Genomic DNA, 26,888 nt, shown 5'->3' with positions numbered 1-26,888 from the left:
TGGTTTAGCTCTATTTGTTATCAGTACATAATCTATGCTGTGGAACATGCATCAGAACAAGTCTTGTGTATAACTAAGTCACTGTGTAACCTAACCTTCCTAATTCCCCACTTATTGTTTGTGCCTCTGATTTGTGTCATATCAACCATCAGATAAAATAGCAACTATTAAATTTAAACACTTTTACAAAAAAGGACTGTAACCCAGAAAGCACTAATTCTCAAAAGGTGTGATAGTAGATAACTGTTAGGGGGCTCAAATTCAACATGACATCCCAGTGTGATGCTACAGCTACAAGGATGAAGATTTCCTTACTTGTTCTCAGCCTGGGAGCCTGGCCTTACTCCTCAGTGTCTGTGAAGATGAGTATATTAACCCATTATACTGTATAGGATACGATATTCTTCCTGCTGTCTAGCAAATAATTCCAAATGATGGAATTTTAATTCTATCCTTTTCTCTTTTTAAATGCCTAGGAAATTATGCACACACAAAAAGACATTAAAAGAATGCAGGTTGCAGAGCAAAGGCACTCTAAACCCTAGTAATGGCAAGTTTACCCATGCATATTTGTCCATGCAACTTTGAAGCTCCCAATAAAGTCTGAATTAAAATAATCACATACTGTTTTGGTTTCAGGACCCTAATACATGTTGCACAGTAAATAGTCCAGAGGATTTCCCACCTCGTTACTGTGGGAGTCAGACAGGAAGCGACAATGAGGCAGAGAACCACATATTAAAGCAGGGGTAGCCAAAGGGCCAAATATGAAGTGCCAGATACTTTTGAACGGACCCTGAAATCTTTTTATTTACTTATTATTTTCATTATTATTTTTGTATTTTCTCTGGAGTCTGGACCTTGACTACACCTTGACCAAAAAATTTGGACCTTGACAAAATTGACTCCCACATATTAAAGTGAGGATAAAAAATATTCAACACTGGCACATTTGCTGAGCATTGTCATAACACCAGACAATCAGAATGCAGATAGGAACAGAGTTAAACTTGGGAGGGCAACTTCAACTTTGATGTGTCCATCAGAGCACTTTGGATTGCTTTACCTGGAGACCTTCATGTATGAAATAAGTACCCAGTGGATTCACATTACATGTTTTAATTAAAGACCATTCTTATTTTGGTTTACAATTGAAAAAGCATTCTGTAATACTTACAATGGCAAGTTTTGCAAACTATGCCACTTTCCATCCTATTGACCCTGTGAACTTTAGATCTTATTAACCCTGCTTTCTAAAAGCCCCAGCCTATTTTTTTTTTTTTACATTTATACTTTAATTTGATTTGAAGACCATTGGGAAACAGTTTACTGATGGATGCTGAAATCCGAAGCAGTTGATGGATTAAAAAAAAAAAAGCAGAAGCCAGAAATATGATATAGTTACAGTAAATTATGTAAAAACATTAATCCAAAATTCCATGACATTATTTTAAGCATCTGAGACAAATATACAAAAGCAAGAAAATTCACAGTCAAGGATTAAACCTGTAATAGTTGAGCACTACAGGGTGACCTGTTATGTTATTCTGCTATGAATATTCTGTTGTACCTATCTTTGTGAATGCCTGAGAGCTGCCAGAGCAGCTGTGGTGTGGGGGTAGGAAGAAAACAGCCAGGGTGGGCTTCCTTCAATGACATCACCCCTTCCCTGGATCCAGCATCCCATCTCATGTGGCATGCACTTTCACAATTCCCGGGGATGAGGAGATGAGAGAGAGAGAGAGCTGGGGCAGGTTACCCGATCATCCCCCAGACCCAGGCATTGCCCAAGTGTCCTATCTCCCACACAGGGACATGATTTGGGACAGATGTTCCTCCACTCCTGGTTGGAAGGAGGTAAGAGAGCCACACCAGGATCCCCTGTATCCCCATATCTCTCAGATCCAGTACATGGTCCCAGTAACTCATACCCACCTCTGAGGGCAGCACAAGGACTAGAGCCCCCATGTCTGGGAATGGGAGAAAAAGAGGCAGGCCGAGCTCCCCCTGTCCACCCTCTGAACCTAGCATATGGCACCAGTGCTCCAACCCCCTATGCTAGGATAACAGCTTCTTCATGCTGCCAGCTAATGTAGTAAGTCCTGAAGCTCAAGTGGTAGAAGTCTGCCACAGTGCTGAAGGCTCAAAGTTCAAACCACACTGATAATAAAGGGCGCTGAGGGACTGTTACAGTCATACATAATAGAAATTATTTTTACCTAGGAAATTACATGTAAAAAAGTATGTTAAAAGAATATTATTTAGGCTGCAACATAAAGTACTCAAAAATTAGGAAATTGCAGGTTTGTGGTGACCACTACAACCTAAATTCAGCTCACGCTTTAAGTACATGATCATATGCTATTTTTTCCACAGGTCCCCGGCCTCATTCAGTGCACAGACTGGACACACAAAAGGGCCAAATTAAGGTTGCATCAGCAACCATTAATCTGGCATTTCCTAATTGTTTAGTGCTTGACTCTGCAACCTCAGTAACACTCCTTTAACACAGTTCCTCACAGCATCATGGAGGTACAGTTGGGGCAAAGAAGACTAGGATTTGTAGTTATTGCTTGTATGGTGGGAGTCCCATAAAACTCCATTGGACACAGTTACATGTCTAGTGTGAGAGTTGGGTGAGTGTACATCACCTGTATCTTGCGTTAAGGTAATAAAGTTGTGGCCCGCCATTTAAAATCCATTCTAATGTCAGCCTTTCAGTTACCTGCATATCCTGAGCAATTCTGTGGAGCTCAACAAAATTTACTTTCAAAATCCTATATCTCCCTTTCTAACACAGTGCAACCCATTTTAATGTACTAAGGTTGCAAATCTATACACACAAACATCAGGACATTAAAAAGTTAACGTATATTGTCCACATCACACATATGCACTCTTTTTGATTATTGAATAGGCTATTGTTGTACACTTTCTACTGTGAGTACAATATGAGGAATTTAAAGATGCTCTTACTGACTTAGGGCCTGATTCAATATCCACTCAGTTTAACTGAAAGCCTATTAGCTTCAATGGATATTGGATCAGATCTTTAACTTTTTCAAATACCCTGTCTTATTTGTTTACTAGTAAGAATCAACTATTATAAAGCAGAAATTTAAAATTTTAATGTCTACATCTGTTCTACTGCATTACATATTGAAGGCGAGATCACTATCTGGGGAGTCTCTGTGTGTTAAAGCTAACTTGCACCATTGTATTATACCAATGACACCATAGGTGCACATATTCTAAGATAGACTCACACAAACTGGCACTTTTCCACCACAGTCAGATATGAAAAGAACATGCAGGTTAAAGATCAGCTCCAATGAGAACAACAGGGCTGTGGACCTGGGAAAGGAAAACTTTTTATCTCATCATCTCAATGGTCATCACAATGTATTTCCTACTGAGTAATGGATTTTATTGAAATGTGTCCATAAATTGTGTTAACTTGGGCTGATTTTTATTATACTATTAGTATGTACCTGTAAAGCTGGTGGGTTGTTTTTTTCTGAAATCTATTGTCAGGTTAGTTAACTCTCTATTCAAGATCACCTAACTACAGCATATATTTACATTTTAATGAAAACAACACAAAAAAGAAGCCAGGAGACTTCAAAAATCAGCTGAAGGAACAAAACAGGAAGATCTAGTATCACAGGATAGAAGTTTGAAAACAAATGTCCTGCACTTCCTTTGTTTTTACGTTACTGTACATTTTTATTGAAGCAGATAACTTATATGGCACAAAGTCTATGAAAATATTTAGACAGAGGTCTCACAAAAACAAACAACTGAATTAGGCTGTAGGACAGTCTGGCTTCAAATACAGTGCTGGAAACTCTTAGCTGATAACTTTGTGGTGCTTGGCGTACTATAAATATCAATACTTCTGTGATGGAGATTTGTACCAGCTTTGTTTCAGTTTTTGGAGAATGACAGACTGAGGAGGAACATAGTAACAGGGAAAGAGTTACCCACGCAAACCTATGAGTTTTTTTTCATGCCCCTTAGTAGTTGGGATGCATGTGCTCCTAACGAAGTGCACTTTATAGATTTAATCATAATCATATCATCTGGAAATATCTTCAAAATGGCCAAACATTTCTTCTATGAAACCATAAATTTCTTCCATGAAACCAACCAAACCTACCTTCCATCGCAAACCAGCAGACAAAAAGAACCAAGGCTACACTTGAAATTCATGGCCACACTGAAGACTCTCAGGATGTATGTAAAATGCATGCTCTACTATGTCTGATTTTTTGTTTTGGTGAACATCACGATTGTTGTTCCTCAAGGCCAATAGATCTCAGGCAATATCATCTTGACATTCAACCCAACAGAAGTCTGGATATTTCAGATTTTCATATTGGGTAATATTGCTATTTCTCACAACCACTTTAGGCTGTGCTTTTTTCCCCTTTGAATAACAAATGCTTCTTAAGTTAACTAATAATTTCATATATAAAGATATGAACTAATTTTGTCACTGTGGTCCAATAGTCTCCATTAAACTGAACAATACTACAGTAATTCACTTTGTAATTACTAGAAAGTTTACTAATTTAATCATTTTATTTTAATAGTTGCTTTTGAAAAACGATATTTTATTACGCTCTATAGTGTTGACTAATGTATGATGGTTAGCATACATACATATTATGCTGTTAACACTACCCACAATATATATTCCAAGCATTTAAGTAAACATATTATGATGCATTAGTATAGCAGTTATAAAGCCCATATTGGCCTGTACCTTTGTTATAATCCTGTATACTTATACTAAGTATCCCATAACACCTTGCATTAGCTGAAGTAAGCCTTGGCTTGAGTAGATAGGAAAACTCTAGGTTATTATCAGAATGCAGTCTAAAATGTACAATGTATTAGTTTAAATAGAGGTTAACTAGACATTAACTGCTTTTATTCTGTTTAGCATTAACAATTCTTAATTGTATAACTTTTATTCTATATTATCTTGGCCTGGGAGAGTTTCTGGGTCAGCTGTACCACTCTCGTGAGTGGATGTCCACATCTGATGAGGTCTCATCATGCTGAACTGACCTTTAAGCTGTATCAATTTTTAGAGTGTTCTTGGGAGATGAGATGACGTGTCCCAGAGTTCATACCAAAAGATTTTAAGACGTACCCGGGGCAGTTGTTTTCACTGTAATATGTTCCGCTTATTAGCAACCCCTTGGTTTCCAGCAAAAAGTTGCCATTATCTGACAGTTGCCCAATAAGTGCAAGACAGGCTTGCGGGGCTGCAGCCAGGGAAGGAAGCACCGGGACTTGCCTTCATGGGCTGCCTGTGGGTGGGGCAGCAGTGAGGAAGAGGCTGCAGCTTGGATGACAGGGCCTTTCCACAAGAAGGAGAGACTGTCCAGGGCAGCAGCAGTGTCACTGGGAGTTTATAGAGCTGCACAGTGCCTCTCCCTGTGGGTAGGACAACAGTGGGGAGAAATACTGTGCAGCTCTGCAGGCTCCCAGCAACCCCATGCCCTGTGGAAAGCCCTGACACCCAGGCTATAGCCACTTTCCCCATTGCTGCACTGCCCAGAGCCTCCCCTCCCAGCCCACAATGCCAAGATTCTGTCCAGGGCTCCCTCATTGGGCAGGAGGTGGGTGCTCCAGCGCCTTATCTCCTGTGCAGTCCCAGGGCACAGGCAGGTTTGCAGGGCTGTAGCCAGGGAAAGCACATCCCACCGCTTCCTTTCCTGGCTGCAAACCTGCCTGCAGCTGGGGCCTTTCTTCCTCCAAAACTTCCCATAAGCTGCATGCTATTGCCAATATCTGTATGCCATTAACACTAAAGTCACTAAAGATGGGATTAGTTCACAACAAAATGCTGGTATTGACTGGAAGTTGTTAATATCAGGGTTGCTCTTAAGTGGCATCTAATGAAGGTTCGGATCAGTAGCAGAATGGAGGTGAAAGCTACTGACACCATAAGAGTGGATAGAGTCAGGGACAAGATCTGAAAGGCACTGAAAGTAAGAAAAGTCCAATGTATTAGAGAAGGGTGAACCAGTGGTGGAATGCAGAGAGGGGTGATTGTCACAGTGATGAGCTAGAGAGATTTTTTTAACAACATTGTTTTGAATTGACTTGAGGGGAGCATGATTGCTACTGTCAGTGCCAGAAAGGAAGAAGTTATAATAGACAGGACACAAGTAGAACACTTACCATTTCAAAAAATGAATTAAGAATAATACCTAAAAAGAATAAATAAAACCCAAACTATTATGTTCTGCATGCAAATTGCTAAGACCAGAAGTCCCAATACATATCTGAAGCCCACAAATCACAGTTTCACGGTAGTAATTACCTGCTTCTTTATACACGCCCTCCTCAACCTCTCATACAGTCTTTGATACGGTGGATCTATCCCTCTTCTCTTTTCTTTCTTTCCTTTTATTTCCCTAGGTTTCTTCTACTCTGTACCATTTTTGTTCTCTTCCTACTTTGACCACCTAGCTCCCAGCACACTTTGGTAATTCCTCTTCCTCCTCCTTCCCCCCCTCATTTGTTTCTTCTTTTTCTCACAGTACCCATTCCTTGGGCAACTCATTCTGCTCCATGGATTTAGCTACCACATTCACTGGTCTCTCTCTCTCTCTCCCCTTTGTCTGCATCCGATGAAGTGAGCTGTAGCTCACGAAAGCTTATGCTCAAATAAATTGGTTAGTCTCTAAGGTGCCACAAGTACTCCTTTTCTTTTTGTCCCTTCTGTGTAATCCTGTATCTCCAACATCTCCGCCTGGTGCCCTGCCAATTTCTCAATCTACAAATTGAGCTCAACTTTACTCCCTTTGACCACAGACAACTCATTTACACTCCTTGACCTAAGACTGCAAACTCCTTGGTATATTTCACTCTTACCTAGTCTTCTTGCCTCACAAACTCTTGTCAAATCTTATCACCAGCTCCCAAATCCACCATTTCCTCTATGTCCTAACTAGTAAACCTTTGTTTTATCCCTTATCTATCAACTTACAGCTCTTCTTCCTTGGTTCTTTGCTACAGCCAAAATCATCTTCTGCAATTACCATTCTGACCATATTACCCCCCATAGTCCTAATGCCCTTTTACTATCTCTTTACACAACTGTTCCAAAGTCTTTATTCTTGCTTTCCACACTATAGAGAACTCTGATCACAGTTTGAGTTTCTTCCTTCTCTTCTCCCTTTTCACTTTGCCCCCTCTCTCCTTCACTTCCTTTGTTTCCTTCCATTCATGACTGCTTTTTTTTTTCTTTTTTTGGCATGCCATTCCCTGTGCTGGGAATACTCTATCATCCCTATGTGCTCTCTCTTCTCTAAATACTTCTCAAAATTCACTTATTTTGGCTATATTGCCATCACTGGTCTCCTCTTTGGCACTATCTACCCCCTCTCTAACATATAACTACATTGAAGTATTTTAAAACAAGAGAAAATCATGAAACAAAATAATTATCTTAATCCTTGAAAATAACACTATCCTGCAAGCAGTTTTTTTTTCATTCTTTCTCCTTGTTTCATCTTTCTCTTCCCTATGGTCTTATTATTTCTCACTATGTTACTTGTCAGATTTATATGGCAAGACCATCAAGGCAGGTACCTGGCCCTCTTCTTTCTTGGTTAGTGCTAAATAAACAACAACTATAATAATAATGACTAGATAGTAGCTTAATATAAGAAGTGAGTACTTCTTTGTGTATTGTACATTCAGTCAATAAGAGGAAGTTACTCATGTTATGCAGTGATGATGGTTCTTCGAGATGTGTATCCCTATAGGTGCTCCATTGTAGGAGTATCAGCGCCCCTTTGCCTCTAATCGGAGATTTTTGGTAGCAGTGTCCGTTGAGCCGGCACATGTGCTCTCCCTCCCTCATGGTCTGCCTAGAGGCTATCGGGTGCTGCATGGGCGAACTCCCCTCAAATCCTTCTCTGTTGCAGAGCCCTTATGGAGAATTCTGAAGTAAAGGGGAGGAGGGCAGGTACACACACCTCAAAGAACCATTGTTACTGCACAAGGTAACTAACTTCCTCTTTTTCTTCAAGTAGTGTCTCTACGGGTGCTCCTCTGTTGATGATTCCCGAGCAGAACCACCACTGGCGGCTGGGACTTCGGAGTGGAGTCTGTTACTACAGAGAGTATTGTAGAGTTGAAGATGCCATCAGATTCTGAATTTCCAGTGATCGCATAATGTTCTGCGAAAGTGTGGGTAGAGGCCCAAGTTGCTGCTCTCCAGATTTCCATAATAGGGACATCTTTAAGAAATGTGACCAAGGTAGAAATTGATCTCATGGAGTGCATACAGACTCTGGATGGAGGCAGCAGGTTGTGCCCTTGATAACAATGATTAATGCAACCAGAGACCCATTTAGATAGTGTTTGAGCCAATACTGTGCAGTGCTTGAATCTTTCCACAAGTGAAAGGAAGAGTTTAAGGGACTTCCTGAAGTCCTTAGTCCTGTCCAAGTAGAATGCTAGTGTTCTTCTAACAGCTAGCATATGCAGAATCACCTCCCTGATGTCACAATGAGGTTTTGGGGAAAAAAAACAGGAAGATAGATCTGTTGATTCATATGGGAAATGGAGGCAACTTTAAGGAGAAACTTGGGTTCAGCCTCAGAGTTACTTTGTCTTTAAAAAAGACTGCACGGTAGGTGTGCCATCAGGGTTGCTATTTCTCCTATGCGGCTAGCTGAGGTGATGGCAATAAGAAATGCTGTATTCATGGACAGGTATAAGAGAAAGAAAGCTGCCATTGACTAAAAGGGAGGTCTAGTCAAAGCCCTGAGAACTAGGTTAGGATCACAGGCTGGAGCGCATGGTCTTACAAGCAGGCAGAGATTTCCAATGCCCTTAAGGAATCTATGTGTCAGTGGGTGAGCAAACACAGAGCATCCATCTACCTGGTGGTGGAAAGCCATTTTCTCCACAAGATGTACCTTAAGGGAGCTGACTGAGAGTTTTGATCTCTTGAGTCTAAAATGTAGTGTAAAATCAGAGGGAGAGAAGATGAGGTTGGGTCTATGTGCTTAGGATGACAACAGACTTGGAATTGTTTCAATATTGTAGGTAAGTACACTGAGTGGTCAACTCTGGGCTGTATAGCAACATGTCTTTCACCTCACCAGAGCATTCTGCCTCTAAGCCTTAGAACCAAGAAGAAGCCAAGCCTTGAGGTGGACTCGCAGGTTGGGGTGAAGGATCATCTCATGGTTTTGAGAGGAATGGGCCAAAGAGGAACTGGAGGGCATATTGCCTTTTGTGTCAGGTAAGGGAACCAGACTTGTCTTGGCCAGGAGGGGCAATCAGAATAACTCTTGCTTTGTCTCACTGAATTTTCAACAGATAGAAGAGGAAACTAGATAGAATAGGAAACTGGGGAAAGGCATATAAGAGGTCCCCATCCGATGGGAGGATGAGGGCATCTCCCAATGAATGTTTCCGCAAGCTGGCCCTGGAGCAGTAATGAGGACATTTCTTGTTCCAATAAGTAGTGAAGAGATCTGTAAGTCACGGTTCCCCAAAGGGTGAATATATCTTGAAGCACTTCTGAGTTCAGTTCCCATTCATGGTCATGAGAAAAATTCCAACTGAGACTGTCAGCTGTCACTTTCTGTATCCCTGGCAAATAGACAGCTGAGATGAGCACATTTTGATGGTTACACCAATTCCAAAATTTGAGTGCTTCCATGCAGAGGGAGGGAGATCTGGCACCCCACTGCCAATTTATGTACAATATACAGGTTATATTGTCCATCATGACTTTTGTGTGGGTGTTCTTGATGAAAGGCAGAAAGGTGCACAGATGTTCCTTAGCTCCAAAAGATTGATATGGAGGGTCACTTCTGTGGAAGGCCACTTGCCCTGAACCTTGTGGTTGTGTAGATAAGCTCCCCAGCCTATTAGGGAGGCATCCATCTATGAGTCTGTGTAATGGAAGGAATGCTCTCACTTGTACTGCATCGAGGTTGACGCTGATAAACTCCAGTCGCTGTACTGGGGTTAATGCACTGCTATGATGGAGAAGACCTTGGAGAACATCCTGACTGGAGCAGTCTGTACTGATAATGGTCCTGCCCAAAGGTTAACTGTAGGAATCTCCTGTACTATGGTTGTATCGAGATATGGAAGTCGACATCTTGTAGGTTGAGGGCTGGAAATCACTCTCCTTGCTCTAGAGCTGGAATAATGGCTGCTAACATGACCATCTTGAATGTCTCTGCCTATCCATTTTTGTTTAATGCTCTTAGATCTAGAATGGGCCTCCAATCTCCTTTCGCCTTGGGGATCAGGAAATAATGGGAGTAAAACCCCTTGCTCCTGAGCTGCACCAGGACTGGTTCTATGGTCCCTAGGTATAAAAAATGATCTATTTCCTGATGAAGTAAGTTATCATGAGAATGGTCTCTGAAGAGGGATGGGGAAGGAGGGTTGGGATGGGGGAGGGACATGAATTGAACACCATAACCCTTCAAAATAATCTCTAGGACTCATCTGTCAGAGGTGATATTCTCCCAACCGCTGTGAAAGAGGGCCAGGCGACTTCTGAAAGGGCGTGACAGTTCTGTAGATGGCAGCTGTGTTGCAAGGAATAATTGTTCGGGCCCTCAACCAATCCGTTAAAAGAGCTCAGAAAAGGTGGTCTGAAAGGTTGCAGATTGGAGTGCTGACTGCTTTTGCTTTTGAGCCCCAGTTCTAAGTAATGGGGATTGCGGTTTTTCCCCAACCATCAGGTCTCCAGAGTACCAGAGATCATGTGGAACCATAGGTTCACTCGGTACCACAGAGGAGTGTCAGTGGTACTTTGTCGGTACTGATGGTTGAGAAGTGCAGAGCACTCTCTAGATGAGAGTTTTGTCGCACTCAGTAGCAAAAGTTTTCTTAGTGCCTCTTTTTTAGAGACGGTAAGGTAATTGCCTTCCCCTGGTTACTGCGGCCCTGGAACTGAGTAACGGGGATTGTGGTTCTTCCCCAACCATCAGGTCTCCAGGATACTGGAGCTCATGCAGTACTGTGGCTCACTCAGTACCGTAGAGAGTGTCTGTGGTACGTTGTCAGTACCGAAGGTTGAGAAGGGGCAGAGTACTCCCTAGATGGGAGTTTTGTCACAGCCGGTACTGAAATTTCTCTCTGTGACTTTCATTTAGAGATGGCATGCTAATTGTCTTTGTCTGTGGGGGAGTGGTACAGCTGCCTCAGAGCCTGAGCCCCTGGCTTCTCTAGGCAGTGCAGCAGAGCTCACAATGGAGGCCCCCTTCTGGGAACCATGCTTCAGAGCTGCTGGTGTCATCGGTACCAAGGTGGCCAACTGGGGAATCCCTCTGGCTGGCCAACGACTCAGAGCCCATTTTTTCTAGCCTTTACAGGGGGAGAGTGTTGAGTTTTTTTCCATGACTCTAACCCATTTGAAGTTAAAGGTTCTAGGGATGATCCGGGGTCAGCACTGGAGACTGAAGTGCCTTCTCCATAAGAGGAGTTTTAACTCCAGCTCCCAGTTCCTGAGAGCTGCTTTAGCTTTAGCAGCTTTAGCTTGGCAGGGGAAGCATTTCTGAGGGATATGGGAGTCTCCCAGACACCAGCCACAGTGAGAGTGCCTGGCTCACAGGCGCCAACTTTTGTTGGCGCCGGTGGGTGCTCGCGCCCCCCCCCGCTCCAGGCCCTGCCCCTGCCCCTATTGGACGTCTCCCCAAATCCCCGCCCCACCCCTGCCTCTTCCCCTAGTGCGCTGCATTCCTTCTCCTCCCCCCTTCCCCCCAGCGCTTGCAGCACAAAACAGCTGTTTCGTGGCACAATCGCTGGGAGGGACAGGGGAGAAGCAGGAAGTGGCGGCGTGCTCAGGGGAGGAGGCGGAGGTGAGCTGGGATGGGGAGCTGCCGGTGCGTACAGAGCACCCACCAATTTTTCCCCATGGGTGCTCCAGCCCCGGAACACCCATGGAGTCGGTGCCTATGGCCTGGCTATTACAGGAATTGACTCCTTGCAGGAGAAACATCTCTTGGAGCCAGGAGAGCCAGGTATGCCCCTGGGTGCGGGTCTGTCACCTTCTAGCAGTGAGGAATGCAGAAGAAAGTCTTCTTTTCCTCTTTTTTTGTTAACTGAAAAAACTTAAGAGCCTTTTAAATGCCACCCCTTCCCCCCAGACACAGCAGGCAATTTAAACAAAAGTTCTTTTTTTCCCTCTTTAATCCCAATGGAACAAAAAGAAAACACTAACTTTTAAGGAGAACAAAAGAAACAAAAACAACTACTACTTATGCTAATGATGCAGATAAGGAAGGGACAACTGCTTGCTCTGTTTGAGGCCAAAGGTGGTTGAGAAGGAACTGAGGGGGGGTCGCCTGTACAGTGCTAGATAGCTTGTAGGCAGACCATGAGGGAGGGGAGAATGCATGTGCCGGCTTAACGGTCACTACTACCAAAAATCTCTGATTAGAGGTGCAGGGGCGCAGATACACCTACAGTGGAGCACCCATAGGGACACTACTCGAAGAAGAAGCAGAGTCTTCATATTAAGAACTTTCAAACAAACAAAAAGAAAAGGAGTACTTGTGGCACCTTAGAGACTAACCAATTTATTTGAGCATGAGCTTTCGTGAGCTACAGCTCACTTCATCAGATGCATACCGTGGAAACTGCAGCGGACTTTATATATACACAGAGAATATGAAACAATACCTCCTCCCACCCCACTGTCCTGCTGGTAATAGCTTATCTAAAAGCCATTTCCAGCACAAATCCAGGTTTTCTCACCCTCCACCCCCCCACACAAATTCACTCTCCTGCTGGTGATAGCCCATCCAAAGTGACAACTCTTTACACAATGTGCATGATAATGAAGTTAGGCCATTTCCTGCACAAATCCAGGTTCTCTCACTCCCTCACCCCCCTCCAAAAACCCACCCCCATACACACACAAACTCACTCTCCTGCTGGTAATAGCTCATCCAAACTGACCACTCTCCAAGTTTAAATCCAAGTTAAACCAGAACATCGGGGGGGGGGGGTAGGAAAAAACAAGAGGAAATAGGCTACCTTGCATAATGACTTAGCCACTCCCAGTCTCTATTTAAGCCTAAATTAATAGTATCCAATTTGCAAATGAATTCCAATTCAGCAGTTTCTCGCTGGAGTCTGGATTTGAAGTTTTTTTGTTTTAAGATAGCGACCTTCATGTCTGTGATTGCGTGACCAGAGAGATTGAAGTGTTCTCCGACTGGTTTATGAATGTTATAATTCTTGACATCTGATTTGTGTCCATTTATTCTTTTACATAGAGACTGTCCAGTTTGACCAATGTACATGGCAGAGGGGCATTGCTGGCACATTGCTGGCCGTGACCTGGTGGCTGAACTTTGTGACTTTGTCCTTACCCATAACTATTTCACATTTGGGGACAATGTATACCTTCAGATCAGCGGCACTGCTATGGGTACCCGCATGGCCCCACAGTATGCCAACATTTTTATGGCTGATTTAGAACAACGCTTCCTCAGCTCTCGTCCCCTAAAGCCCCTACTCTACTTGCGCTATATTGATGACATCTTCATCATCTGGACCCATGGAAAAGAAGCCCTTGAGGAATTCCACCATGATTTCAACAATTTCCATCCCACCACCAACCTCAGCCTGGTCCAGTCCACACAAGAGATACACTTCCTGGACACTACAGTGCTAATAAATAATGGTCACATAAACACCACCCTATACCGGAAACCTACTGACCGCTATTCCTACCTACATGCCTCCAGCTTTCACCCTGACCACACCACACGATCCATCGTCTACAGCCAAGCTCTGCGATACAACCGCATTTGCTCCAACCCCTCAGACAGAGACAAACACCTACAAGATCTCTGTCAAGCTTTCTTACAACTACAATACCCACCTGCGGAAGTAAAGAAACAGATTGATAGAGCCAGAAGAGTTCCCAGAAGTTACCTACTACAGGACAGGCCTAACAAAGAAAATAACAGAACGCCACTAGCCGTCACCTTCAGCCCCCAACTAAAACCCCTCCAACGCATTATTAAGGATCTACAACCTATCCTAAAGGATGACCCAACACTCTCACAAATCTTGGGAGACAGGCCAGTCCTTGCCTACAGACAGCCCCGCAACCTGAAGCAAATACTCACCAACAACCACATACCACACAACAGAACCACTAACCCAGGAACTTATTCTTGCAACAAAGCCCGTTGCCAATTGTGCCCACATATCTATTCAGGGGACACCATCACAGGGCCTAATAACATCAGCCACACTATCAGAGGCTCGTTCACCTGCACATCCACCAATGTGATTTATGCCATCATGTGCCAGCAATGCCCCTCTGCCATGTACATTGGTCAAACTGGACAGTCTCTACGTAAAAGAATAAATGGACACAAATCAGATGTCAAGAATTATAACATTCATAAACCAGTCGGAGAACACTTCAATCTCTCTGGTCACGCAATCACAGACATGAAGGTCGCTATCTTAAAACAAAAAAACTTCAAATCCAGACTCCAGCGAGAAACTGCTGAATTGGAATTCATTTGCAAATTGACAGGTTTCAGAGTAACAGCCGTGTTAGTCTGTATTCGCAAAAAGAAATGGAGTACTTGTGGCACCTTAGAGACTAACCAATTTATTTGAGCATGAGCTTTCGTGAGCCACAGCTCACTTCATCAGATGCATACTGTGGAAACTGCAGCAGACTTTATATATACACAGAGAATATGAAACAATACCTCCTCCCACCCCACTGTCCTGCTGGTAATAGCTTATCTAAAGTAATCGTCAGGTTAGGCCATTTCCAGCACCTGACGATTACTTTAGATAAGCTATTACCAGCAGGACAGTGGGGTGGGAGGAGGTATTGTTTCATATTCTCTGTGTATATATAAAGTCTGCTGCAGTTTCCACAGTATGCATCTGATGAAGTGAGCTGTGGCTCACGAAAGCTCATGCTCAAATAAATTGGTTAGTCTCTAAGGTGCCACAAGTACTCCATTTCTATTTGCAAATTGGATACTATTAATTTAGGCTTAAATAGAGACTGGGAGTGGCTAAGTCATTATGCAAGGTAGCCTATTTCCTCTTGTTTTTTCCTACCCCCCCCCCCCGATGTTCTGGTTTAACTTGGATTTAAACTTGGAGAGTGGTCAGTTTGGATGAGCTATTACCAGCAGGAGAGTGAGTTTGTGTGTGTATGGGGGTGGGTTTTTGGAGGGGGGTGAGGGAGTGAGAGAACCTGGATTTGTGCAGGAAATGGCCTAACTTCATTATCATGCACATTGTGTAAAGAGTTGTCACTTTGGATGGGCTATCACCAGCAGGAGAGTGAATTTGTGTGGGGGGGTGGAGGGTGAGAAAACCTGGATTTGTGCTGGAAATGGCTTTTAGATAAGCTATTACCAGCAGGACAGTGGGGTGGGAGGAGGTATTGTTTCATATTCTCTGTGTATATATAAAGTCTGCTGCAGTTTCCACGGTATGCATCTGATGAAGTGAGCTGTAGCTCACGAAAGCTCATGCTCAAATAAATTGGTTAGTCTCTAAGGTGCCACAAGTACTCCTTTTCTTTTTGCGAATACAGACTAACACGGCTGTTACTCTCAAACAAACAAAAGGCGCTCTTTTCTTGAATACAGGCCAAAATTAGTAGGCAAATATGCAAATGAAATCGCTCTTTTAAAAACACTGGAGGAAGACAGTGTACAGGAACCATATGTGAATCACACAATGTATTCAGAGTACATGAATAATTTAGCAACATTTAAGAAGAATATAGCAATCATCAAATACAGCAGTTTAATAGCCAACAAGTTCTTTCCCTGGGGTTTGGGAGAACTATACCCTGAATTTGTAGTGAGATGAACTCTTTGATCTAATATATATTAGGATTTTAATTTAAGATATATTAAAGAGGTTATTTGGTAAAATAACACTCAAGACTGGCCTCAGGTTAATGGCTTTACCCTAAGCAAAGATAGATTTTGTATTTTCCCTACTAATTGCTCCCTGTATTCCTCTTCCCACCAGCTCACTCAGAAACTTACGAGGTCATCTGTCATCATTTCCTTCTCAGAACAATATCTCAGCTTCTGACCAGTCACGTGTAAGAAGTACTCTTAAAGATCTTGAACAAACGCCAGAAAGCTAAAGATTCTTGGGCATATGAGAGGTGGACACTCATAGCTCATGACTAAGCAGAAACCGGGACAACACCTTTTAGAAGGGAGTTGGTGGAGTTGACCACCACCAGAAAAAAGGATGTTGGAGCTGGCCCAACCGCAATAGCTGGTGCAGTCCGAGCACTATTCTAGTGTTTCTTCCCCAGACACATTGCCTTAAGTACCTGACTACTTAGCCTATGCATAAGGCTACTCTTGATTATAATGATAAATGAAGTATGAAAAATGTTCAAGAAACCCTGTCATCACAAGCAAATGAAAAAAATATAAAACAAAAATACCATTATTTTCTGATCACTGCATATAATGTATTAGTTACTCCCGTCTTAACTCCCTCCAGCACAAAAATGATAACATTTAGAAAAAGTAGCAGTACAAGGAGAAAGAGAATAATGTTTCAAAGATTGTATATTTTTTAAAAGTATAATAGTGGTCATCTTGAAAAAAGTATAGCTTTTAGGTTTTTTTCTTCTGTAGACTGAGATTGTGGGACAAGAGTGTATATTAAAAGTTCTACAATCAATTAATAATTTACTGCTAAAATGGCACAAGGAAGTGGGTGTTTGTTTTTAAATAGAACAGTATGTGTGCATTGGGTGTTTATGACTTGAGTGTGGGTAACTGCACTGACTAAAACAGTACATAGAGCAGACAGGCCAGTGCAAGTGTCTCAGGCAGCTCTCCAATGCACCTCAGTCTCAACATGCAACAATCCACTGTTTTCTTCCTCACTCTCATTTGAACAGAGGCTGCCAAACATGCAAACTCATGTGATGGTTTGGGGAAAATATAAAATTGACTACACAGCTTATGAACATTGGTTGATCACATCCAATGTCCTGATTATGACAAAGAGGTCAATGCAGCATCCAAAGTTTCAGAAGAAGGTGCAACTTCCCCAGATTGCATCAAGTCAACTGTGCTGTTCTCTCTACAGGGTGAAGGTGGGGAGGGGATATATTTCCTGACCCTTTCAGAAAATTATCTCAAGTCACAGAATTTGATTATTGTAGTTTTCATAACTACACGTTATACTCATAAAATTATCCAACCCTTTAAAAAAATCCAGTTAAAGTTTCTCTCAATTAGAAGGGTTTCAGAGTAGCAGCCATCTTACTCTGTATTCACAAAAAGAAAAGGAGTATTTGTGGCACCTTAGAGACTAACCAATTTATTTGAGCATAAGCTTTCGTGAGCTACAGCTCACTTCATCGGATGCAGTAGAAGGGCATTTAATCTCACGGGCTTATTATGTGCTATGTCAAATAACATTTATTTGTTCTAAATTTGCCAGCTATTAATTTCATTGAGTAACTCCTTGCTGGTAATATCACTGGCCAGGGAAAAAGGAAGGCCAGTGGTTTTTTTACGATTGCTTTTGTAATTTGGAACACAATTCTTTTTAAACTAGAAAATCCCAGTTTTAAAGCTACCATATTTTAATCTTGCCATATCTCTATTTCTGCCGCTCTTCAACATTTTACTTACTGTAGAATTTTCTTAGGGCCAGAGGACCAAAACTAGACCAGCACTCCTGAAAGCAGCATGCCATTATCCAATGGAATTTCACTGTTCCCTTTTCTATCCAGTGAGCATTCTATTTGCTTTATTAACTGCTAATGAACATTGGATACAGAGCTTCATTGAGTGATCCCCAATGATATCTAAATCTTTTTCCTTAGGGGATCTGGCAAGTTCATGGCCCATAAGTATAGACAATAGAAAGTTTAGAATATTTTTGCTAAAGTGCATTTCATTGCATTTATCCAATTTGAACTTCATTTGCTGTTGTGCCGCCCAATCTCCCACAGCATTTATGCCTATCTGGAATTTTGCACACTCCTTCACATTTTTTATTAATCAAAACAGTTTCGTGTCATCTGCAAATTTCAACAAACTTGTGTCCAATTCTCTAGTCAAATTAATTGACACTACTTCCAAAGCTGAACCCTGGAGAAGCAGGCATTAGAGGAAAGATAATAAATATTTTCACTTGTAACCTAAGCAGGGATGAGTCCGTAAGATATAACCGCAGATCTGAACACCCTATCATTGCCAATATGGGAAATGCACACTCTAGTCAGCAGGGTTGGATTTTGATGGTGACAGGAGCAATAGAGGCACCCCTTTGGTTTAGGGAGGTCTTTGGGTCAGGGAAGCATCCTCATCCTGTTTCTTCCCCCCACCCCGAACTCTGCTGCTTGGATTTGGGTTGTGTTGGGTGGCGAGGGAAATAGGGTGTATATCGTAGTAGTCTCTGGGATGGGGCAAACTTTGGGCCATGGTCCTGACTGATTGGCTCCCACCACCCCATTTTGGACAATTTAGGGGGCTTCCTGGATTTGAACTGCCAGCTTCTGATGCCCTTAAGTTGCTCCACCCTTTCCTTGCTTCAGATAGATTCACTGGATCTCCTAGGATGTCAAGGGCTCAACTAATCACTTTTTTCGGGCCTTCAAGAGTTTTTCCCACAAGGTAGAACTTGCAAACTGTTTTGTGGGTGTTTTCACCTTGTTCTTGACACAAAAGAGGCCTGGCTGGTTCAGTCAGAGTACTGATTAATGCAAATTGTGGCTAGTTTCTAGTGAAGATTGCAGGGTAGCAAGGGTCATTTTGGGGACCTTCCAATTGTGGAATAACCAGGCATTGTTCTGGGGTATTGGCATGGAATGGCAGATATGTGCAGTCTTCAATGTTTGTGCATCTTGAAGCTCCTCTCAACTCACGTCTCCAATTTCCTTCAAGGAAATGGGGGAGGAGTCTGGCTTTCCATGTCAGGTCCCATTGGCTGGCTGTGAGACAGGGGTGGCAGTGTCTCATTATTGATACATCGTACGCAATCTGTTTTTGTTGGAGTAGAGTGCTGTTTTAACTCAAGTTCAGTAATTCTATAATAATTTAATTTTATAGTAATTCCATAAAGTTGAAGCATTTAATCCATATTTCTATGTCTATGCCTCATTGATCTGGTGTTCAGGCTGGATCCAAACTTTGTAGTTTGGACCCATTGCTTAATCCATTTATAAAGATTTATTTAATTTATTTAATGCCAGATTTCCAGAAATGAAAGAACATTTCAGTACCCTAATGTGCTGTGCACATTTCAAAATATCTGAAAATACACACTTGTCTTTGATTCATTTGGAAACATACATTCTATTTTTCTGTCAGTGGGAATAAACCTTCAATTTCAGTGGCCCATAATTTTGTGTCTGTTTCAGTATAAAACTTGAGTTCTATAATGACTGCATCACAACTAAGGCGGGGCAGAGTTTGTCTGGGCCTTACCCAGGAAGGACAGCTCTGCTTTATGTGGGGGGCAAGGAGGTCAGAAACTGCTATAAACAAGGTGCTCAGTAGTCAGCTTTGCAGCAATGACTCTCCCTGTCCCCCAGAGTGTGAGGTCCAAAGGGCATAAAGGTATGAAACCTGGGTGGGGCAAGTCTCTTTGTTCACCTATACGGCCCTCCATGGAGGGCGGTTGTTGCAGTACCGGCTCAAGAACAATGCAGCTGCTGGTGCCCCTTGATGATCACACATGGGACAATGGGTTCTTTCTCCCCAATAGGGCTGCTAGGCAAGAGGCCATTTGGAGATGTCTGGGAACCTGGCTTGGTTGTGGGGGAGGCAGCCAAGCACATTGCTGGTGCCTCCTTGTGGTAGATGTTCAGTGCAGGTACTCCATAGGGAAGGCAGCCAGTGATCAGATAAATGGCCTGGTAAAGGACTTAAAAGGAGATACTGGAAAAAGGAACAGAATGGGGGAAGGGGTTGGGGACTCCTTTGACTGGTACGGCAGGGAGCCAACCCCCATTCTCACAGCCCACCTTAACTCTCTTACGAGGGTGGTGGATGGCAAGGTCCAAGCCATGGGTCGGCTGGGGGACCTGGATGGAAACAAAGGAGGGCTAGTGGAAGTCCCAGAGAATTTATTTGAATGAGCATGGATTTGCCTGCACTGTACACGTTATCTGCCGGGTAGTCCCAGACATCTATATAATAAAGTTGCAGCCTGATTGAAATCCATAATAAGTTTCTCCTGTCCTTCTTGCGGTGTACCCAGACAATTCCCCCACTGGTCTGATAAAGCCTAAGGTGTTTGCTGTTGTTGGGTATTTTTTGTTTACTTTATTTTTTAAACTTCATGACATTGCAAAGCCCACCAGTACCTCAGATATTAAACTGAGAGGGTAGCTTGAGTGGGTTGAACGTCTTTTACTGTTTAGGAACTTTTCTTTGAGTTGACTTTTCTTTGTTAAGTTAGTTACTTGTCCTAGTTTCCTCCACACTTCAAGTTCTAAGCATGCCTCTGATTCTTAGGGCAGTAGGACCCTCCCCCCACCCCAGTGGCTAGGGATTAGTAGACAGAGTGCAGATGGAAAATTTGTGAGGCTTTTAAATGACTAGACATTCATTGGGAGGTTCTGATTGGAATGTATTTATATAACTTGAAATATAGGTACATATATACTAGAGAAAGAAACACAAGTAAACATATTAAATGAAAAGCAGGATCCAAAAAACTACTTACAATACGAACAAGCCAGGACAGTGTAGAAGTAGATGTTGAATAATGGGTGTTGTAGTGATAAGGTGGAGTCTGATCATCTTCCCAAGTATCGTAGCGCTCAGCATAGAACACCGCTCTCTTTGGGTTCAAAGCACCAATGGGCTGCAAAGACATGAAAAAATGAATAATTATAACAGATGAAGGGTAGTACGCTTTGGATCTGTGTGTCACTTTTATTCTGCATACATTAGCTAAGATTCACTATATATGAAATTCAGCAGCCAAGTGTAGATAATTTATTCCACATTGTGCTAATCCATTTAGATTACTGAGATGGATTTGGAATTTTATTTCAAAGGCTGGATCTACTAAAACTCTCATAACTTTTCTTTTCTTTTCCTTTTTTAATTGACAAATATATGTGATCCACATCTGCAAAGTTTCAAAGACTTTCTTGAAGTTAGAGTTGTTTCCCAATTAATGCAGTAACATTGTTCTGGAAATACACTTTTAAACAGCATTTAAAATGCATTAAGACCAAACTAATATTTCTGTTATTGTCATTCACCATAATGATACAGCTAATGAAAAGCGACTTTTGCTCACACGGGATACTTTGTAATGCACATTTCATGATGAAAAGATTTCACGCAGAACTGGCGGTGGTGTTTGGTGATCCTAAGCAGAAATACTTGAAAACATTCATAGTCCTACAAGACAGCATCTACATCTGACTGAATAAAAACCAGGTTTCACAGACAGAAACCAACAATCTTCTTACTTAAAAGAAATATGAATACTTTGTGAGTTTTAATTTCTGTCATAATCCTTTGTAAAATGTACTTGTTATGGCTGCCTGTCTACATTATGTGGCTATTGTGGGAAAATATAGAAAGGTCCTGGGATAAAGAAAATACATTGGGAAGGAATATATATCAAACTGAGAGATAATACATGTAAAGTGATCTTAAATATGTATTTTTCAGGTAAGATATTACTAAATTATTTATCTAGTATTAACAACTGTAACAACAAAAGGAATAGTAATCTGCTAAGAACCGTCAAGGATTAATTTTAGTATTAAAATTAATAAAATGTGGTTTCATGTTCAGAGGAACTCACATTACTACACACTAGAATGAATAGTTCAAAAATGTATTGATATTTTTATTTATTAGAATCCCAAAAGACTACTTCATGTACATTACAATGATACAAATAGTTAAGAGTTTTGGTGTTTTTATAATAAACCCCTATTAATCAGGGGTTTACAACTTGAACATAAGCATTTACTCATGGATTTTGTAATATTTTTCTCAAAATACTAGAAGTTGTTCAACATTATTTTGACCCAATCAGCACATTTCAATATATACTCAATATCCAATATTCTATATCAAAGCTATAACCTCAAACTTATTTTACTTTATTATTACACTTGTATCTTTTATAGAAAATTGGTCTGGCCATTGGAAAAATGAAAAATGTGTGCTCCAAATTTCATTCTGGAGCATATTTTTCATGGTTAGTTTAAACTCATCTTACATTTGGAAATAGTAGACTATCAAACCAGTACGAATGCCATCATCATTATATTATTTATATCACTAAAAGGTATTACTAGCAGAGTTTTAATCTACTGTTTCTGAATTTCCCTGGTCTTTTGATATGTCTGCGTGTTAATAAGACTGAAGTAGAGCACATTTGTTTCGCAATTTAAATAGTGTAACTAACTTCTAAGATAGTTAATATTGTTCAATTCTGTGAATAATTATACTTCAAGTCAATGCTGTACCAGCATTTTGATTTACCCTAACCATTGAGTGCTTAATATTTTGCTGTGTCATGGGTATGCTAATAGCTTTCTCATATGTGTAAAATGTCTGAGTAATCCCTAAGGATCAGCCTTATCTGATACAGATTGCACTGCAAGGCCTCACAAAACATTCTTGAAAGAGAAGCATGAGCCATTCCCTAATCTCTTCCAGGCATCTTCTCAACCACTGAAAAAAGAATAAAATAAATATTTACATTTTTATTTTACTCATGTGTCATCAGTTATTCAATCTCTTCAGTCTTTTACAGTTTAGCTCTTGTGTCTACAGAAAATGCTCAGACATTGTTACAGTACATAATTTGCAAAAATCTTTCCTTAAACAATTAATATCTAGGAAGAGTAACTTATTAAATGACTATTTTCTTTTCGTATTGATCTGACATACTATACATACTATACAAATACACTTCCAGTCACCACAGAATTCACACTAATGTCTGGGGTCACTTTGTGATTAACTGAATTCTGCAAAAGGGTGAAGGAAATAAAAATGTACTGACCAGGAGCAATCTCACTGCTGCCAGTTAGGGTTCACTTCCCAAATCCCTATGGTTATTTGAAAGTTTTAAAAGCTTTATTTTCAATTGCAAGGGTATAGTTGATGATGCTTGTTAACAATCAATGCTCATTCCTTTTGAGAAGCAAATACAGAATGAGTTCGCGTGACAGGATTTTGTATCTTCCATAATGTAAAAGCCAGTGAGAGTTCTTAGTCCACTGTAACAGCACTGGCAAATATTGGGAGCTTCAAATGACAAAGATGTGACTATCAAGGTTTTATTATAAATATGTGCAAGATGGCCTAGTTGGGAGTGAATGTGTCTAATGGTTAGAGTAGGTTGGGAATCAAAGCTCTAGAGTTCTAATCCTATATTTAAAACTGATTTGCTGTTGCATGGCCTTCACCAAATGAATCACAACCTCTTTTGCCTCAATTTCTCCATCTGCAAAATGGGTATAAACGCAAGGGGACTTTTGTGAGATTTAAATGATGCTTGAAAAGTATTTTGAAATATTTTAATGGAAAAAGTTATACTCTAGCAAGATGCTGTTATTCTCTTTAATGGAGATTTACAACTATATTTCAAAGATATATTTCTGATGTGAGCTTCTATGCTTTTGTCACATTTAATGTAAAACGTACTGATGCTTCTGTTTCTCTCAAGCAGCTGACAATATGATTTCCAAGAATCATAGAAAACATTGATGCAAACACCACTGTGCTTCCGAGGTCTTTTAGGCTGAAGAAATGATATTTCAGTTTAGCAATCTGATATTAGATATAAGATTATACACTATTATTTTCATGTCATAAAGAGACAAGCTACTGCTTCTAAAAGATACATGTTCAATCTACTTCATTAAACTAAAAAGTTATGTTCTGAAGACTACACTTATTCTCATGAATATTCTTTTCAGACTTAGAATTCAGCTTTCTTTCAATTACCTTAGGATTCATTGCGAAGGGGGGATCTGAATCACACATAATGTGTTTGCTGAATAAAATGGATAATTTAGGCAAAACCAATTGTCACTTCCTGCATGAAAAACCATGGAAGAGAACTCATGTAGGAATCTCCATGAGGAATCCCTTGTCCCAGAGAGGGAACAAAAAGGATGGAGAGAGAGATATGAGGTTTGCTTCCATGTGGAAGGTGTCAACTTGACTCTCACCCTCTACCCTTTACAGGTCACAGACTGCATGGTGAAAGTATGGGTAAGTAGCTGGGGAACTAGCCTGGTACTCTGAAGACCCATCTTCAATTTCCCACTGCATCACAGACTTCTTGTATGGCTATGGATGAGTCACTTCGTCTTTTTCTTTGCCTCAGTTCTCCATCTGTAAAATGGGGATAGTACTTGCCTACCTCAGTTGGTGGTGCAAAGATAAGTCCATAAATACTTGGGAAGCATACAGATTTTGCAGGGGGCCATAAAAGAACCTTGACAGTTGACTTTCTGTGTTGACAATGCCTCCATGAGCTCCGGGGAATATGGCCAACCACCCTATACCTTTTGAATGACTGTAGCATAAGCTTCTCACTCTCACAAGGCTATTTCTGCTGACCAGTGGAGAAGGCACAGCGAGGGCATGGTCTTGCCCATACCCCTCTCATTATTTCCCTCTTTGGGGATGCTAGCACTGCTGTGAAAACTAGCCTTGAGAAGTTCTAATGCTTGCTGAGTGTAAGAACTGGATAGTTACTAGACTAGATGATCTGTGCAAAGGGTACAGTTCGGAATCAACTTGGAATATGTTTCAGGTTAGGAATCTGCCATTTATTTAAACAAATTTTCTCTTGAAGTAAGTTTCTTGATTTTGCTAACACAAGCTAAAATTTTCAGATGAATCTGCAGAACACTTAATGAAACAAAAAAATATGATTTAACTCCACCTCCATCCTTAGATTTCCTGCCCCAACATGTCTAATAGTCATGCAGAGAGAGATTACACCCCATAGCCAAACATGTGGAGAGGTCCTCCGGACATGGATCTCCCCTCACCGCACAAGAAATGAAGTGAATGGGATCAGAAACTTCCTAGGCATTGTCCCCACCCCAGATTTCACAGAGAGTATCTATACAGCCCCCATTATCATAGCATCTGAGCATCTCACAGCATTTAATCAATTTATCACTAACACCATCCCAGTGAGTTAGGGAAGTACTGTCTCCATTTCACTTATAGGTCATTGAGGCACAAAGGGATTAAATGACTTTCCCACAGTCACACAGGAAGTGTAAGGCAAAGCTGGTCACCCATATATCCTGAGTCCCAGTCCAGAGCCTTAGATGCAAGTCTAATTTATTAGAGGCTAATTCATTGTTCTGACACTTCATGTTAAAAAATTTATTATGGGAATTGTTACAAAACGGCCATTTAATCTAAATATATTGTTTCCTTTGTTTTATAAAAAGAGTATCTTCATATTTCTTTAACTTCCTATGTTTAACAAACCTCTTCTGCATAGGCTCAGATCAAATAATATCTAATTATTCACTCTACATGAAGAGTTTCTAAAATCTACCAACAAGGTAATTAACTATTTTACTACAGCCAAACACTTATCTCTACAAGTTTGTAAAACAACAGATTCTATAGCCAACCATTTTACTTTTAATGTACTATACTGCACAAAAAACAGGTTGTTACAACCTATTTTAGTCAACACAATTTGTGCTGAATTTTTTCCATTAAAAACAAAGTTAGTATTTGGTTTAATTTAACAACAGAAAATTGCTATTATTTCCTCCATGGCATGTTATCTGGATAATTGACTAATCTCTTTTGGTTTCCAGTCTTTCAACCAGAGTATTGCTGATAAATTTAGTGCTTTTATCCATTGGACATGTTATGCTAGCTCATGTGGTATTTGCCATTCTACTGGCTGTATTTATAGAAGTACATTCCTCACTACAGTAGTGCCAAATTTATCCTCCTATTGGTTTGGTCACTAAAATACTGCTATTATATGGTCCTGACCTACACAGTATCTATTTTACTTATTTATCTGCAGTTCTAATGCATGCAACAATGTGGTATTTGATTGCCAAGGAAATAATACCATGTGTAGATTTAATTTGGCTCAGTCTAAACAGTTGATTTTTTTTAATTGATGTAAAACAACACTTTAAGGTAGAAAATTTTAAAACTTAATTGAAGAATTCAAATGCTAAAAACTACTTTAAATTTATCCAAAAATATAAGCTGTTTTATGACTAGTAGATTAATATATACTTTTCTTACTCCATTAACAACTCATTCAGATTCTGAAGTATAGGAGTTTTGTTCAATACATTAATTTTTAAAGTAAGAAAAGTAAATGCTTAATTTTGTGGCTTATACCAGACTGAAATTTAACTCATTTCCCTGTTGGTGGTATATTTACATGTGGTAAGGGGCAAAATTAAAAATAAAATGAAGAAATTTGTGCAGCTTATGTCTGGTTAGAAAGGCTTTGGCTAACCACATAAACTCCATTACATAGTATACAGACATTTGGCAGTATTAAGTGTGGTTTTCCTTGAAATACTCACACTTTGGTGCGTTCATTTGCATTATTGCATTTAGAAGCCTTGAGGCATTATCACTTCCTTTTCTTAAAGTGGCACAGTAATATGGGAAAGTGGTTATGCTTATCATCATCTGTCAGTCAAACACCTTCCGCATTAACAAAATATAATTTTTCCACTCAATGAATGGGCGTGTGATGGCTCATACACATGTCAATATTAGTAGGACTTTGCCTTACGAAGAAACCATTTTACTTAACAGGATGCATGACTGGAAGTAAATGAGGAAAAATTCCCATTTACACTTTAATGAGCAGGGACAATGTAGCTTGTC

The 26,888-nt window shown here is 40.8% G+C and overlaps 1 protein-coding gene across 5 annotated transcripts in view; it reads right to left on the bottom strand.

Moving 5' to 3' along the window:
* NBEA (neurobeachin) overlaps positions 1-26,888 on the bottom strand; it is an 843,583-nt gene that overhangs the window by 94,375 nt on the left and 722,320 nt on the right. For all 5 annotated transcript variants that reach the window (XM_077806446.1, XM_077806437.1, XM_077806454.1 and 2 more), the window contains one exon: positions 20,725-20,865. In XM_077806446.1, the coding sequence (XP_077662572.1) occupies positions 20,725-20,865 (141 nt within the window). The remainder of the gene's footprint in view (positions 1-20,724; positions 20,866-26,888) is intronic.

The sequence above is a fragment of the Eretmochelys imbricata genome, chromosome 1, assembly GCF_965152235.1.
Source record: "Eretmochelys imbricata isolate rEreImb1 chromosome 1, rEreImb1.hap1, whole genome shotgun sequence".
Lineage (NCBI taxonomy): Eukaryota > Metazoa > Chordata > Testudines > Cheloniidae > Eretmochelys > Eretmochelys imbricata.
This window is presented reverse-complemented; position numbering and strand designations above follow the sequence as displayed.